This window comes from Tachypleus tridentatus, chromosome 7 (genome assembly GCF_004210375.1).
Source record: "Tachypleus tridentatus isolate NWPU-2018 chromosome 7, ASM421037v1, whole genome shotgun sequence".
Taxonomy (NCBI): domain Eukaryota; kingdom Metazoa; phylum Arthropoda; class Merostomata; order Xiphosura; family Limulidae; genus Tachypleus; species Tachypleus tridentatus.
The window spans coordinates 33,444,997-33,460,171 of NC_134831.1; the positions used below are offsets into that span (position 1 = coordinate 33,444,997).

At 32.6% G+C, this 15,175-nt stretch overlaps 1 protein-coding gene across 6 annotated transcripts; it reads right to left on the reverse strand.

Moving 5' to 3' along the window:
• Window positions 1-194: 194 nt before the first annotated feature.
• Window positions 195-10,678, reverse strand: LOC143255394 (calsequestrin-1-like). Of its 6 annotated transcripts, none has more exons than XM_076510993.1 (13): window positions 10,648-10,678; window positions 9,567-9,763; window positions 5,996-6,086; window positions 5,531-5,631; window positions 4,952-5,057; window positions 4,051-4,124; window positions 3,824-3,910; window positions 3,302-3,394; window positions 2,920-3,093; window positions 2,723-2,797; window positions 2,192-2,324; window positions 1,239-1,544; window positions 195-1,041 (listed from the first exon to the last, which is right to left on the reverse strand). In XM_076510993.1, the coding sequence occupies exons 1-13, from the start codon at window positions 10,661-10,663 to the stop codon at window positions 1,019-1,021; spliced, it is 1,476 nt and encodes a 491-aa protein (XP_076367108.1). In that variant the 5' UTR covers window positions 10,664-10,678; the 3' UTR covers window positions 195-1,018. The 6 variants fall into 6 exon arrangements, with proteins under 6 accessions (XP_076367108.1, XP_076367111.1, XP_076367110.1 ...); XM_076510996.1 differs by lacking the exon at window positions 10,648-10,678 and adding an exon at window positions 10,508-10,535; XM_076510995.1 differs by lacking the exon at window positions 10,648-10,678 and adding an exon at window positions 9,901-10,018 and having other exon boundaries at window positions 3,302-3,390; window positions 3,820-3,910.
• Between the last annotated feature and the right edge of the window lie 4,497 nt (window positions 10,679-15,175).

Consider the following 15,175-nt stretch of genomic DNA (forward strand, 5'->3'; position numbering starts at 1 on the left):
AAATTAATTTATGTAACCAATCGCAACTTAATTTTCTTCACTCTGTCTTATTACAAAATAATTCAGACAAAGTATTGTTTTTCAAATGAGAAAACAAGACTTACATTTACGCTTTCCAAATTAAATACCTGACTACATCTGCTATGGTGGACGAATATCTACTAATGGATGTCACGTGTTAATAAAACAAAACACTTATAGAAGGCGAAAAGCAACGTTTATTTGATCATCTAGAATATATACTTTTACAAGAACACAAGAGGAAAGTTATGAAAATTCTTTAAGCCACCAATGGATCTAAAATGTTTTGTATATAATAAGTAAACCATTCTGTGTTCATTGACGTTTTGATGTAACCAGTGTTATCATCACATGATTATTAGAACTAAGGAAGCTACAAATAAATGAAACAATTTTGATTGGATAATATCGAGCATTATAGTTTTGATTAGAAATGTTAGTTTGTCTTTCATTGGTTGTAGGTTTAAGTTATTGATCTGACTACACATTCTCAGATTGGTAGAAAACTAATAACTCCTCTACGTATTAACTTATTTAGACTACATACTTTATAATGGAAGACGAAGAAACCTTTAGAACCATTTTTCATTTATTAGCAGTCATTGTTAAAAAAACTAAAAAAAAATATTGAAGTGATCAAAGTTAATAATTGTAAGCAAAACCTAAATTATACTGAATCACTTAGTAGGGTCACTATGAAATTTCTATAGAACACTTATGAAAGCAGGTTATTTTTGAATAATGCGATCATCCACCCCTCCCTCATAGTGAAGTGAAGGGACGACAAGTCCGATAATTAGTAAGGAATGTTTAACGTCCCTAGTAAATCCGGTCAATAAATAGAGTAATTGTCCAATATGTTATTAACCAAAACGAATGTTAGTTTTGTAGCCACTTTACCACACATCTTGAAGGTTCAAATATATCATGGATGAAGTCTGTTTGAATAGTTAACATTACTGAAAAAAAAAAATAAAATCGGACCAAGTATTCTTTGTTATAGTTCCGTCTTCTCCGATCCTACAAATGAAAAAAAAAAAAAAAAAGGTTATTATGCACATTAACAATTGTTGAAGTCCTTTTGGAGTATTTTATAATTCTCACTACATACAGTGTTAACAATGACAGTAACCCACATTACGAGAAATACACAACAAGAAGACTTCATATTGAAGTTTTAGAATGATTAAATAGATCAAATGATACAAGAGATTTACCTGTAATAATGATAATTGCAGACGTAGAAGTTATAGTGGGATTTTTAACATCTCCAGTGACTTCACATACCCATTCTCCATCATCCCGTCCTTTGGTGGCATCTGCGATTTTAAGACTACAGTCTCCATTAAGTCTTTCTCCATCCCACGAGTACTGGGGAAAGCGGTTGAGGTTAAAGCCAATATTGTGACCATTCTTCATCCATAGACAATCTCCAATAGGGTTTGTTATGACGCATTCCAGAACCAGGTCGGTTCCTTCTGGCACTATTTGGGACTGGGGCATTTTCTGAAAACTCTGAAGACCTAGAAAGTGAGGCACAAATTAACGATGTGAAGTGGAGAAGGTGTGGAAGAGGGAAATAATTGCATATGCGTGCGTGCATGCTACACCTACTAAAACGATTATTTACCCTCATGGTTTGGCAAACGTAGGATAATATCTGCGAAATGAAAGTCAAATTAGGCTTTGGGACAATTTCGAAAAGACACTTTAAAAAGGTAAAAATGAGCTATTTGTGCCCGACGACTTTGCATTATGGCGGCTGGGGCTTCTTTTTTAAGGGAATGGAAGATTTAGTTTTACCTCCAAGAAGGTTCTACGAATGTTCCATTTACACTAATCATGAATAAAACGAAACATTCAAAATGGTGGGCAAAAATAAGTTGAATAAGCGCGACATTTTGAATAACCAGATATCAGAAGTTCCATTTTTAGAATTAAACTTCTCGTTAGGAGAATGAAAGTAGCATTCATAATTTGTTGTGAAAAAGTTAATGTGCCAGAAGCGTCGTTGTGATGTACAGAATTAGTAACATTTCTTACAAAGTTATTTTCATATCAAGAAGGTTTAGTTAAATGTTAACTCAAGGACATAAGAAAGTAGTACTATTCTAGATATTCTTTGTGTACGAGTTGTAACTACACTTCATTAAATAACAGAGCGCTTTACCCGAGGGTTGTGAAATGAACGTGTTGTTGAGCATTTGGTACAACCAGTCTTGTAGAACCAGGAGATTTTGTTCATCAGCAGTTTTATCAGCAGTTGTATTGAAGAGACTTGTATTAAACCAGGTCGCGAGGTTCTAAAAAACAGTATAAAAAGACATTTGCCGTCATAACATAGTTAACATTCACAAAATATAACAAAGATATCCGAGGATTACTTTTGGAAATTTTTAATCGAGGTTTGGGAGAGGGGGAAAATGAGTCAATATCCATTGACAGTGCTTATAAAATAAAGTAAGACTTAAACTTACATTTGTGACAACGACATGCAAACTGAATCCTCAAATTCACAGTTCTGCACTTTAACCACTAACCTAAGCCCAGAAACTATTTAACCACTAACCTAAGCCCAGAAACTATTGCATATGTAATACAAAAGATTCCATTGTATTTGGAGGTAATATTTTCCATATAGTCATTGATTATATTTATACTATAACTGGTTGTCCAAAATTAATATGAACACCATTCTTACATTCGTGAAGTTCACAGCACCAATCGTAGGAAATTGTGGAGTAACATCGAATGTTGACTGCAGTTTGTCCATTACCTAAGGAAGTAGAAAATAAAAGTTTTATAGATAGCGCCACTTCTATTTAGAGTTAAAAGCATTAATTAGGGTTTTGTTGAACATGAAAACAAACACATTGCGAAGCATGAAACTAAACTTACCACATATACAAAGGGAAATATTTGGGGTTCAATCCAGATGATGCTTAGGTTCCGAAAGTCTGTGTTGTTAATGTTGTTCTTAATTACTTTAGTCAACAGGTGATAGAGGTAATTCCCTAGTGGCGATGCTTCTTCTCCAATAGCAAGTACTAACATCTTGCTTGGGTCGACTAGCTGGAACGCGAAATATACTCAAGTCATACATATTGTAGTAGTAGTAGTAGTAGTAGTAGTTCAGTATTCAGTTATATATAAACTGAAGGAATCTTAGTAGTGGGTTTAGTACGTATATTAAAAGAAAGCGATAAAAAGTAATTTTACACATTAAAAATTTGCAGTTAAACTAATCAATATAGTATTGAATATTTAGATTTTTAACTACCTCTGGGTCATAAAAGTTGTGTTCGTTGAGTTTAGTCAAAATAGAACCTTTGTTTATTCTTACAAATGCTTCAATATCTGCAGTGATTGCTGGCTGGAAACAAAATAAAAATGTATTTAATTTAATGTCTATCATCCAAATGTTACGTTGTTACAAAATACAGAATTGGAAGTATGAACAAGTATCTTTTCATCTTTAAAAAGAAAAGAAAAAAATAGCTACACTTTGTTGAACCATTTTTAGATAGAAGTTAATAAAATCAAGCAAAATGACTTAAAATGAGAATTTAATTTAAATAAACGAATAATTTCTTGCAGTATTAAAAAAAATTGTTTATAATACTTTGTTACATATAAAATTTATTCAAGTGGAATAATATTCAATATCGAAGGAAAGAACGAAACAAACACAAGTTTCGAAAATGAGTTTAAAATCCCGATGTTGAAACAACTCTTTTCATGTCTTTGTTAAAGAGAGACAACTGGCTGTCGGATTCGTTATATAAATGTAAGTGGTACTTGCGTTACGAGGACAAGAAACTGGTTGTTTTTCAAACGGCCTTACGAGATGGATTACACCAACTGTATCCAGCTTCAAGTGCTTAGCAACCTGCGATAAATCATTTTATTAATGCATTGATTATTGAACGTTACTTTAAAATGCATTGCTTAGGTAGTAACGTAAAGAAGCATTCGATACTGAATGATTAAAAGTAGACACCAACCATTGTTAAAAAAAGACTGAATTACCGTTCTGTCAAACGTGACGTAAAATGGAACAGATGGCAAGAAAGATTTCGCTGCCTCTTGGTAAGCTAGGAAATCTGAAAAGTAGAGGATAGAGTTTTAGCGAATGATAGCAAAGCTGGCGAGATTTCAAAACTTACCATATTGGATTCGTGTATATGTTAAAAAAACAAACAAAAACGTTACAAGTAATAAATTTAGTATTATAAAAACTAAGTATTTCAACAAAATTCTGATGAACCGCTACTACACCGATAATTGAAACCTCTTTAGTATTTAGAAGACTTTTAAAGTGTGTATAATTTTGATTATAGATATGCTTGTGTAATAAGGTTAAAATGGCGATTGTTGAAAATAACAAAGGCTACTATTGCTTCGAATAACTGTACGAGTATTAATTTGAGGCATTACCCATCTCCCACGATTTTTCTTTCCGTCATGTTTAACAAGTTAATACTGTGGTTTAGACATGCAAAATAAATTGGAGGTGCGAATTTACCGCTCTGCACTGCTAAATTCTCAGATGTTTTTTTTTTTGGAACACGAGAGTAATTAGATTACGTCAAGTTTTACTAGTTTATTGAAAATGTGAGGTTATAAACTGGATAGCTTGTATAAATCAGTAATACGTAGGCCTACGAAAGCAAAACTGTTGCAGCAATACAAATGGTGTGAAAATTACAATGTTACATAAAAGACTTGAAATATTGATAAGTAGATAAAAGATCAAAAGAAAAGACAACAAACCAAAAGGAGTTTGTGAAACAATAACGAGAGAGAAAGGAAAAACAAGAGAAACAGAACACGAGCACAAGTTAAGGTTTTCAGTAGATTCGGTACAAGAAACTTTGATAACGTTCAGTCCGAGTAGTTTAAAATATTACGTTTTAGTTACGTGTCTTACCTGGTGTTTCCTTCATGAAAAAACCGACAACTTTTGGTTGATTGACGTTGTCAAAAGCCATCTTGTCCAATTTGCCCGAAATTACTTTAACTTCAGACGAATTAACCTACCGTATGGATAATAAGATTACCCTAAGCTGTTTCAGTTAGAGGCATTTAAAGCAATTCTTAGAACTTAAATTCATTTTACATACGATGAAAATTCATCCACCACTTAGCAAGACAAATCTATGTATAGTCAACTAAGTTGAAAAAAAGCAAATAAAAAAAAAAGACCTATATTTACCCACTTAAGTATTAAAATTCAAATTTGAAGTGACGTACTGTCAAGTATTTGAAGAGTTAAGTACTGATACGATGTTCGTTTACCGTGTAGTACAGAAATTCTCTGGAACAAATACAAATTCTCACCAGCTGGCAGCACTTCGATGAATGCGTGCAAATAAATGTAGTTACGCAATGGAATAAGAGTACGTATACAGTTAATATTAGATAAAAATAAAATTATACAATGATTTTTTTTTTTTTATAATAGATAATTAAAAGAAACAAAAAAAAAAACTTAGAAAATATACATCACCTGAAGTAAAAAGGAAAGGAGAGAGGCCGCAGTTCTCCGTCCGTGGTAAAGAGTTCTCTTTCCTTCTCGATATATGTGAACATCGCCATCCGAGGGTTTAACTAATACAGATTAACAGCCTACATTAAGTAATACCACACCACTAAATGGTTGCGACAGTGTTAAGTTAAAACTAGCTACAGGTGGTTATCATTGTACTAGTATTATAGGGTATACAGAACACCTGGAAATTCACAGTAATTGAAGAATGTTCAGTCTTACGTTATTATTACTTAAGTGGTCTCCGATTTAACGTGAATGACGTTAAACTTTCATTCAGGTTTTAAGTGAAAAATCTGAAGCCTTTTGAGAGTTTAGGATTTTAAAAAATGTCGAAAGTTTAAATATATTAAAGTAATTCAACTAAGTTTTGAAACTTCTACGTTGTAATGAACTAATTAAAGTGTAAAATTACGTAAACGTTACCTTCAAGCTCTGCGTGTGGAAGAATATTTAGAGCTGAAACTGGCATTTCGCAAATACTGATTTTTCTTCCAATCAACAGCTGAGCTGTAATCTAGAAATGAAAATTTAGGAGCATGTTACAGTATTTCACTTAAGTTCACATTAACATATCAGCTTTTTAAAATATATAGAGGGTGCCTCAGAAGTGTGGAACTACAGACTATTTGCAGTTTCTGGATTTCAAATACTTGACTTACTGTAACGCTGTCAGAAATTGAGAAGTTGTTATTCTGCTGTGTGGCAACAGAAACACGCCGAATATAATGACCATGTGTACAGAGGGAAAATCTAAGAACATCCGAAACAATGGATTCGCAACCACTATCGGACCATTGCTTATGACAGGAAATAACGTCTTCAGATTTGTTTTGCACCATGTAGAATACATTGATGTACCTGTGGTTCTAGATTTTCCGACACCCCTATGGTACATGTCAGGTTCATTAACTAGATATTTTCCTGCAAAATAACGTTGGTAAATTGGTCAGGTTTATTCTAATTTCATTTTATGAACAAATAGCATTTTCTGTTTGACAGTTTTTGTTTAAGTAATATTAAGCTCACTATAGTTACTGTAGTAACATCCTTGTGGGTTACTTGGTAAAAATATTGCGAAGTACAGGTTGACAGGTAAAAGTAACTGAGAAAGGAAGCAAATGTTAGGATTACAAACTGTGAAAAATTCTTTCACAGTAGTGCAAGTTACGTAGGATGATGATGATGTGAATGCCATCTCTCTCGTCTCGTTTGTAGTTTTTTTTAGCCATCTCGACATCGATTTTTTTTTCTACCACTTTGCTTGGGGTTTTTTAATGCAGTGTTTCAATACACATATTATAAATACAACTTAACTAGGAGGTTCCAACTGTACTTTAATTGTTTAAATAAAAGTGGATGGTAATTGCTGGTTTACCATGTAAGTACTTAAATGTTCCTTCAAGTACTAAACATAGTTTACACTATACTGATTAAAACGTAACCTCAGTGAACTTAGGTGACACCATTGTTTTGGTTTGAATTATCTAGTAAAAAGGAAGCAGAACAAGAAATTCAAACTTTACGATATTTACAGACATTACCAGAGCTTGCGACTCAGTCATGACCAAGATACTGTTATAAAAGGAAACACCATATAGTATTGTAGAGTTTTGACGACCTATTGAAGAGATACTTAAAGTATTGTTTTGATGAGCAATCCGAACCATTCTTACATAAACAGTGCTATTATCTGCTTGGTACCATTAGTTTTTTAATTATGTGAATAATTCGTTAGACGTTACAACTAACTCAAATACAAAAATTTTGGTAAAGATCACGTTTTCACCGTCTAGTTAGTCATGAACTAACTGCTTTACTTATTAATTCATTAACCGACACGAGTCTTTTCACTTACCAATTGCTACGGAAAACGTTTAGATTATGACATAATTACTAGTTTCCCGTAGGAAACAAATATCTAAAATTAAGACAAAATAATAGTTTATAGTACAAACACACACGTCCAGACTTCCAATTTGTATTAGAGATACGTATTTACAAAGTAGCATGTTAAGTACTGGTAAACTGAAGACAGACTAGTTGGAAGTCTGGACGTGCGTGCGTATTACTACAAAAGTTTAAAATTCCTTAATTTAGATGTTTCTTTAAATATACATTTTAAAATTTATAACCCATAAGTTATTCTCAGACTGCTTTAAGCATCAAGTATTTCGAGAAAGAAAATTAAAAAGGTGCAAGAACATTACGTTAAGATTCCAGTTTCATTACCAATGAAACAATTTCAAAACTCTACCTTAACCTTCTGGGTTCAAGAGGATGTAATAGTTTGACTTTTATTCTAGATTTTAAAAGCGCTTAATTATTTCCATAAACCAAAAGGAGCTTGATTCATTCAAAAATGGATCATACGAACCGAATATTTTCCGACGCTCTTTATTGTTACTAGAACCACAAATAAGGATGAGAAGTCTGTTGTGGACAATATAACTACCAAGTGAAAGTAGACTGTAAAAGATGGAGTAATAAAGTCAAATCGGGTATATGCGAGACCCATGTTTGATATTGCTAGAGTAGAAAGATAAGTAATAAAAGAAATCCTGTATTAACTTATTCTGTCTAAATTAATTATGAGTCGTTATTTAAGATTCCCTTTTGTTACGAAGGTCCTTTAATATTGGTATGCAGTAGTTATGTTTAAGTTTGTTTTGCTTTTTATTAATAGCAACAAAATATATTTTTGCTATTAAAGATAATTCACATTTGAAACGCTAATGACAAAATCTTGAACAATTTATATGCAAAAACGGCTCGTTTGGGTTGAGAAAATATTTTACATAGAAGAGCGAACAACGTTTCGACCTTCTTCGGTCATCGTCAGGTTCACTGCATTTCGAAATAAACCCCGCCCCTTGTGAACCTGACAATGACCGAAGAAGGTCGAAACGTTGTTCGCTCTTCTATGTAAAATATTTTCTCAACCCAAACGAGCCGTTTTTGCATATAAATTTCTCAACAAGTGGGTTTCTCGACATCACTGAAAATCTTGAACAAGAAAGTCCTTATAAGGAGTTTGGCTTGTTCAAGAATCACTTAAGTTAATCGTCGCTTGTCTTTTTAGGATTTGTTTTATTCCGAGGTAGTTTCTTTGGAATTCTTTCTGTAGTAGTAGTCTTAAACAAGAAAATATTTGTTGGAGTGGCTACGGCGTTTAAGTAGCCTACACAGCATTACAGTTTTAGAATTATCCTATCGTCACTCCTATTTAATTGAACAAACACACCCACAACCATGAACTTTCTCTCCAGCCTACTTCACACATTACAAGTAATTAGTGAAACTCAACATTTGGAGGAAAAGTATAGAAAGGAAGTTCTCAATGTTTCTACAATTTGGTTGGTTTCTTGGAAGGGGCGGGGTTTATTTCGAAATGCAGTATCGCATGTTTTGATCTGTAGAGCCACTCGTTTTTCTCTTGTCACTTGGAAAACTGCTCTAGTTCTCTTAGCAAGTTATTTAAAAAAGGAAAAATGTGACTATTTAGAAGTAATATAGAAAATACAATTTAGATCAGAAAGACATCTTATGGGCTAGAGATCAGTTGTATATTTATAAATTTGTTATTAGGCTAAGTTACAGTAGTGGTCCGTCAGCTACAAACTAAGATTCTGCTAAGCATTGTTGGAAGACAGCCGTTAGTGTTAAACTTCAAAAGTTCCAACAACGATCAATATTAGTTTCTTTAGAGATATGTTCGAAATTTAACAATTATGTGCGGGTGTATTCGAATAAGTTTAAAAACATTAGTTAGAAAACGTTAGAAAGGAAGAGATTCATTAACAAAGAGTTTTGTAAGACAAGTTTAGAGTTTTTTTTTTTTTTTTTTGGGGGGGGTTAACCATTGTGTTAAGAGACGAGAGTGAGAACTTATAGAAAAAAAGAATCAACTTTGGGGGTGGAAGGCAGGAAAGTAGGGGTTAGAGTCCACACAACCACACCAATACTAGTCACAGTTTAAACCTAACTTAAGTCTCACCTGAGCAAACAAATTTTCACGTGGGCATCTTAAACCTTGAATTTCTTTATGAAATACAACAACCGTTAAGCCAGCAGAGTTGACCTTTGAGGTGAAATTCCTTTCGGAGAGTCGACACACTCTGTCTACGCCATCATATTCTGGAAGTTGCAGGAACGTCAGCAAGTTTCCATAAGTTATAGTCATCACGATAGTTACTGACAAAACAGAAAGTAAATAACTGGAGCTCATTTTGTTAACTTTATTTGTTATATATATACACCGCTTGAACAACTTAGGTGGCATGTAATATAATCTTTAGTTTTGATTGTATTTCGACGACTTCTAACCTTACCACAAATAATGTACATGTATATAACACAACGTACAGCTCTTTCTACACCAAAAAACCTAAGGAATGAAACGACCAGCGATTATCAACATTTAGCGTTGCTTCGATACATATATATATACATTGTAGAGGGCGTTATCATAGATATATTTATTACATTACGAAGTTTTCTATCTCCAACGGAAGTGAAAAGGGTGGAATGGTTTTGTAGTCAAGCGAATAACAATATCAATATTTGAATTTTAAATCAGTTTTCAATTTTTATATTTAGGAAAAAAAGAAAATTGCACATTTTATAAAACTTAGTTGCAAAAGGAAATTTGAAAAAGTGCACGATTTAACGTTTTATTTAGGTACTGTTTAATCTGAACATTTTTCATCTATTAGTCTAGTGAAGATGACTAAAGTTACACAAATGTTTTTATTAACTTCTTTAGACAATGATGTTTTATTAAAAATTAGAAACTTTGTTGAAAATTTCAAATATTGCAAGATATATAACTTCTTAAGTATTTCATATTTGATGAATATAACCATACGTGTGTGTGCAAAACTGCGGAACTTATGGGACGTTATTTCCTGTTGCTTTACCACAAGACTGTACACGTACCTAGCGAAGCCATACTTTTAACTTGCAGGGACGAGTTTCACTAAAGGATTTACTAAGTTGTAAGTCTTAGTAATATTAGATATTACGGTTTTCAAATTAGTATCATTTTAAATCTTTAAAATTAGTTTTCTCAACATTACCATGCAGAATATACATTTTTAGGAACTTTTCACTTGAATGGAAGGTTATGCAACACATGGTTTAAAACTGCTGACCAAGGGAATAGTAAACCAGTCAGCAGACAGAAGATACCTATAAGAAGTCCACAACTAAAGTATGGACTGAATTCAAAGGCATATAGCGGATTCGACCTGTAGATTTATTGATATGCAAGTACATCTCATAATAATTATAATTTACATATTTGAAGGAAGTGTTGCATAGATCTTAATAAAACTAAACTTGAAAAACTCGTCAAAAATATTTTAACCATATTAATTTAGTACTGAATTATATTACGACAAAAAGTTAGATGTAACATTGAAAATTAAAAAAGGCATCATATTAAATAAAAATGTTTTTTTTCCTTATTTCATTGCGGAAGTTTATAGAATAATAAGAGATTACCGATCAGGGGGGAAATTTTAAGTGTTTACAAGACAAGAAATAATTCCTCTGAAATTAATTTCATACAATCATATACACATTTCTAATCATAATTTAATTAATTCATAGCAGAAACATCTTTCAGAACTACTTAAAATAGACAAAAGTTTTAGTTACTTTCTATCTATACAGTTTTATCTTTCAAATTCGTTGAAATTAATTCATTTCTTAAAACCTGAATATACAGAAATAATTTTTAATGATTATTCCTCTACATCTTATAATTTTTCAAAATTTTAGATATTAGTTCATAAAAGCCATATCTTAAACTAACCAACGTAAAAATAACCAACAAATAATTACTATCCGCATATATTTTATTCAATATATTCTAGTTGAAATATCTTAGTTTTTACCGTATTTAGACAACTTTCAAACTAAAAAAAAAACAAAATTAAACGATTTATATGAAGTACCCGTACTCCACTCTCAACAATCGAACAGATAGAAGACAATACTTATCGACCTTTAGTTTTAATAAAGTAAATCGCTGTTGTGAAACAATGGATCCGTATGAAGGGCATAAAAGACATTGGTTAAAGATGAAAAAGGCAGATACCTAGAATATGTAAACCACATTATATAAACCATTGTTTTAATCTTTCTTTTCATTAATTTCAAAATTCATTAATCTTCTTTCTTCAGTCCATTTAAATCCACGTTTTTGTTTTTTACTTTGTATCTGTTCTCACTCTCAAAAGGCAATCAGATTTCTGTCACCGAACATTCTTGCCCTTTCTTCTGTGGGAGGCCTGACATGGCCAGGTGGTTAAGGCACTCGACTCGTTATCCGAGAGTCGCGGGTTCGAATCTTCTTCACACCAAACATGCTCGCCCTTTCAGCTATGGGATCATTATAAAGTGACGGCCAATTCCACTATTCATTGGTTAAAGAGTAGTCCAAGAGTTAGCGGTAGGTGATGATGACTAGCTACCTTCCCTCTAGTTTTACACTGCTAAATTAGGGACGGCTAGCGCAGATAGCCTTCGAGTAGCTTTGCGTGAAATTCAAACCAAGCCAAATCTTCTGTAGGGACGTTATAATGTGATGGAGTAAAAGAGTATCCCAAGAGTTGGCGGTGGATAGTGTTGACTAGCGACCTTCTCTCTGATCTGTCATTACTAAATTAGGGAGAGCTAACGCAGATACCTCTCGTGTATGTTTGCGTGTAATTCAAAATAAACTTACTCTTGCATGTGATCCACAGTTTCTGCTTCTTTACTACATCTTCTGTATATGTGTTTGTTTCTCCACTTCTTTTGTCTTTCATTAGCATCCCTGTCGTATCTAATTTTTCTCTTTTTTTTAGAATTGATACTTGAAATTGCCAGTACTTGGTGAAACTCCATTATAGAACTGTGTAAAGAAACAGAAAGCTGTACATTTTACAAAAACTTCATTTATTAACGACCATGGTTTCTCCAGTAAATACATCCCTTTAATATTTCACCTGACCAATGTCTTCTTTTCCTTTTTATAACACTTACATTATAGTGATTTGTCAACTGTTCAATTTTTCTGAATCTTCTATTTTTAGCATTGTTTCTAAAGCTACCTGTGCAACTTTTTCTAAAGCTCTTTTCTTCTCTAATTCTCATTTCGTTTTCCTATTGTCAAATCACATGTAGCCCACTGTGTAGCTTTGTGCTTAATCTCAAACAAACAAACAAACAAACAAACAAACAAACAAACCTATTGTTAAAGCATTAACGTACGTTATATTTATGGTTCATGAAAACCTAGTTTTAATTTACTTATTTACATGTTTTTTTTCCTAGAAAATCAATAGAAGATTTTGAAATATTTTTAGATGATACTTCTTGGCTAGGTAATCTCTATTTTTTTCTGATACTACAGAGAGTCCACAAATCATTCACCCCATTAAAAGGCTTTATAAATTCTTTATTATAGGAGCTATCTTAAAACGGATCTTAACTTTTACAACGATTTTCAGTGTAATTCTGTACGCATATCAGTTGAACTTACTAGAACCACAGTTAACACTGTCAACTCAGACAACTTTAACCTTATTTACTTTTAAATAACTTTATCTCCAGCAATGTTTTTTTTTCTTTTGCGTGTTTTAAGCACAAAGCTACATGATGGACTGTTTATGCTCTGCTTACTACAAGTATCGAAACTCGAATTTTATGGTTTCCCTTCTCACATTTTGACCTGTTGATTTCTGATGTTTTAATTTTCCTAGCTGCACTATACAATACTTTATTTTCCAGCAGTTTCTATCCCTTTGATTGTCGATGAAGACCTTCCATGTTTACCTCATTTACCTCACTAGTGTAGAAGAGTTATGCTGGATTAAATTAAAGAGCTGTTATTGCGAGCCTGTTTTCCCCACTTAGCTTTATTCCTGTTTGATTTAGAACATTTATCTAGGCGACATTTACTATAAAGTTGCTTTACTTTTTGCAGTCCATCTGGGGGACAACTACTACGATGATTTCTGTGAATCAGTCACAAATATTATTTTTGTGGCATTGTCTGTTTGTGGTTCACTGCTTTCAGCTGTCATGAAGAGAGCTTACTTTATGGCTTCCAGCTCCATTATTGTGCTGCTTGTGGAAAGCTTAAATGCTTCACCAGAGTTTGTAGTCAGTACTGGTGCTCGGCGTCCACTACCAGTATTGATTTATAGTAAATCGGTATATATGTGAAGTTTTAGTAAGTTACATTTAATATTTAATTAAACTATTTAATTATTATGATATACGAGCAAATTTGACATGAAACTACAGGTAATAAATCAAATTTTAATACAAGTTTTAAGTTCATAATTACATAAGAAAATGTTTAAAACAACCTCATATTCCTCTAATGTAAGAATTTGGATATTTGTTCTTGAGTCATCTACTCTTTTGGAATTGTTCATCTTGTAAAAAAAATATGGAATATAGCGTAAAATATTCTTTATAATTTTGTCATTGAAGTACTGAAGATATATATTTATATTCTTTATTCTTATGACGCTAAAGAGCAATCAACGAAAGTTCAGAAACCACTTTCCACGTCTATCTCCGACATGTTATAATTTACAATTAGCTAATATATTTTTCTGAGGCCAACTATCCATTAAATTTATAACCAATAGAAAGCCTAGATTTCAACTGATACATTGCCATAGTCATTAAACCACTTGAGATTACAGATAATTGACAAATTGATTTGATGTGGAAAAGATTTTTTCCACAAGAACACAATGGGAGGAATGGTTGAATTTTTAATTACTCAAGTCACATGATTAGAGATTCTCGCGTACCGGTACCAGCAATCTGATATCGCCGGTACTATTACAAACCTGTGTTCCACCAACATTACGCAGAATGTGGTTATGGACTTCCGAACAGCTTTCTCGCTGCTTATAATTTAGAAACTACTTATGAGACTGTGACCATGTTGACATGGTCTTTTCTCTACATCTTTGGTCTAGGCTAAGTTCCGTAGAGATATAGGAAAATAATCAAAAGCGGAATGAAATTAGATGTTGTGTGTTTAAAACATTCCACTCGTTACTGTTTACACCTTTGCCATTAACGTGTGGTGTTTGAAACATATCAATCTTTCGAAAGAAATAACCCTGAGTTATTTCATTCCAGCATCACAGGCATTTTCTACACCTTTCCATTTCAGAATTTATTGTCCGTCAGGGGATTTCAGGGTTAACACAATGATCTAAATGCGTTACATATTTTACTCTTAATCCCCCTCGCCTAATTTTCCTGTAATGTTATTTTGATTCTGTGATTCAACTGTCATACTACAAACGATCAATGTAGTTGAAAAATACAATTTTGTGTACATTTGGAAAGGGATTTATTTTTTAATTCCACTCCTATAGTTTAATAAAAATAATAATATTACGCTATGTGCTATGACCCTTGACTATGAGTTATTTTAATTTGTATTAGATTATCCATTAATTTCATCCTTTTAAAAATTCAAAACACTTAGAGAATTAGTAAAATGAATTGTATATAATATGAAGTCCATTATCATTGGTTTAACGATCTTCGAGGCTTAAAATCCTTTAAGTTCTTTTTTTAAAT

Bases quoted from the DNA above. Each gene is read 5' to 3' on its own strand.
- LOC143255394 (XM_076510991.1), bottom strand. From the start codon at position 9,851: ATGCCACCTAAGTTGTTCAAGCGGTGTATATATATAACAAATAAAGTT. The intron at 3,094-3,301 runs GTAGTTAAAAAT...TTCGCGTTCCAG, and splicing joins ACAACTTTTATGACCCAGAG to CTAGTCGACCCAAGCAAGAT. The intron at 2,798-2,919 runs GTAAGTTTAGTT...CTACTTCCTTAG, and splicing joins TATTTCCCTTTGTATATGTG to GTAATGGACAAACTGCAGTC.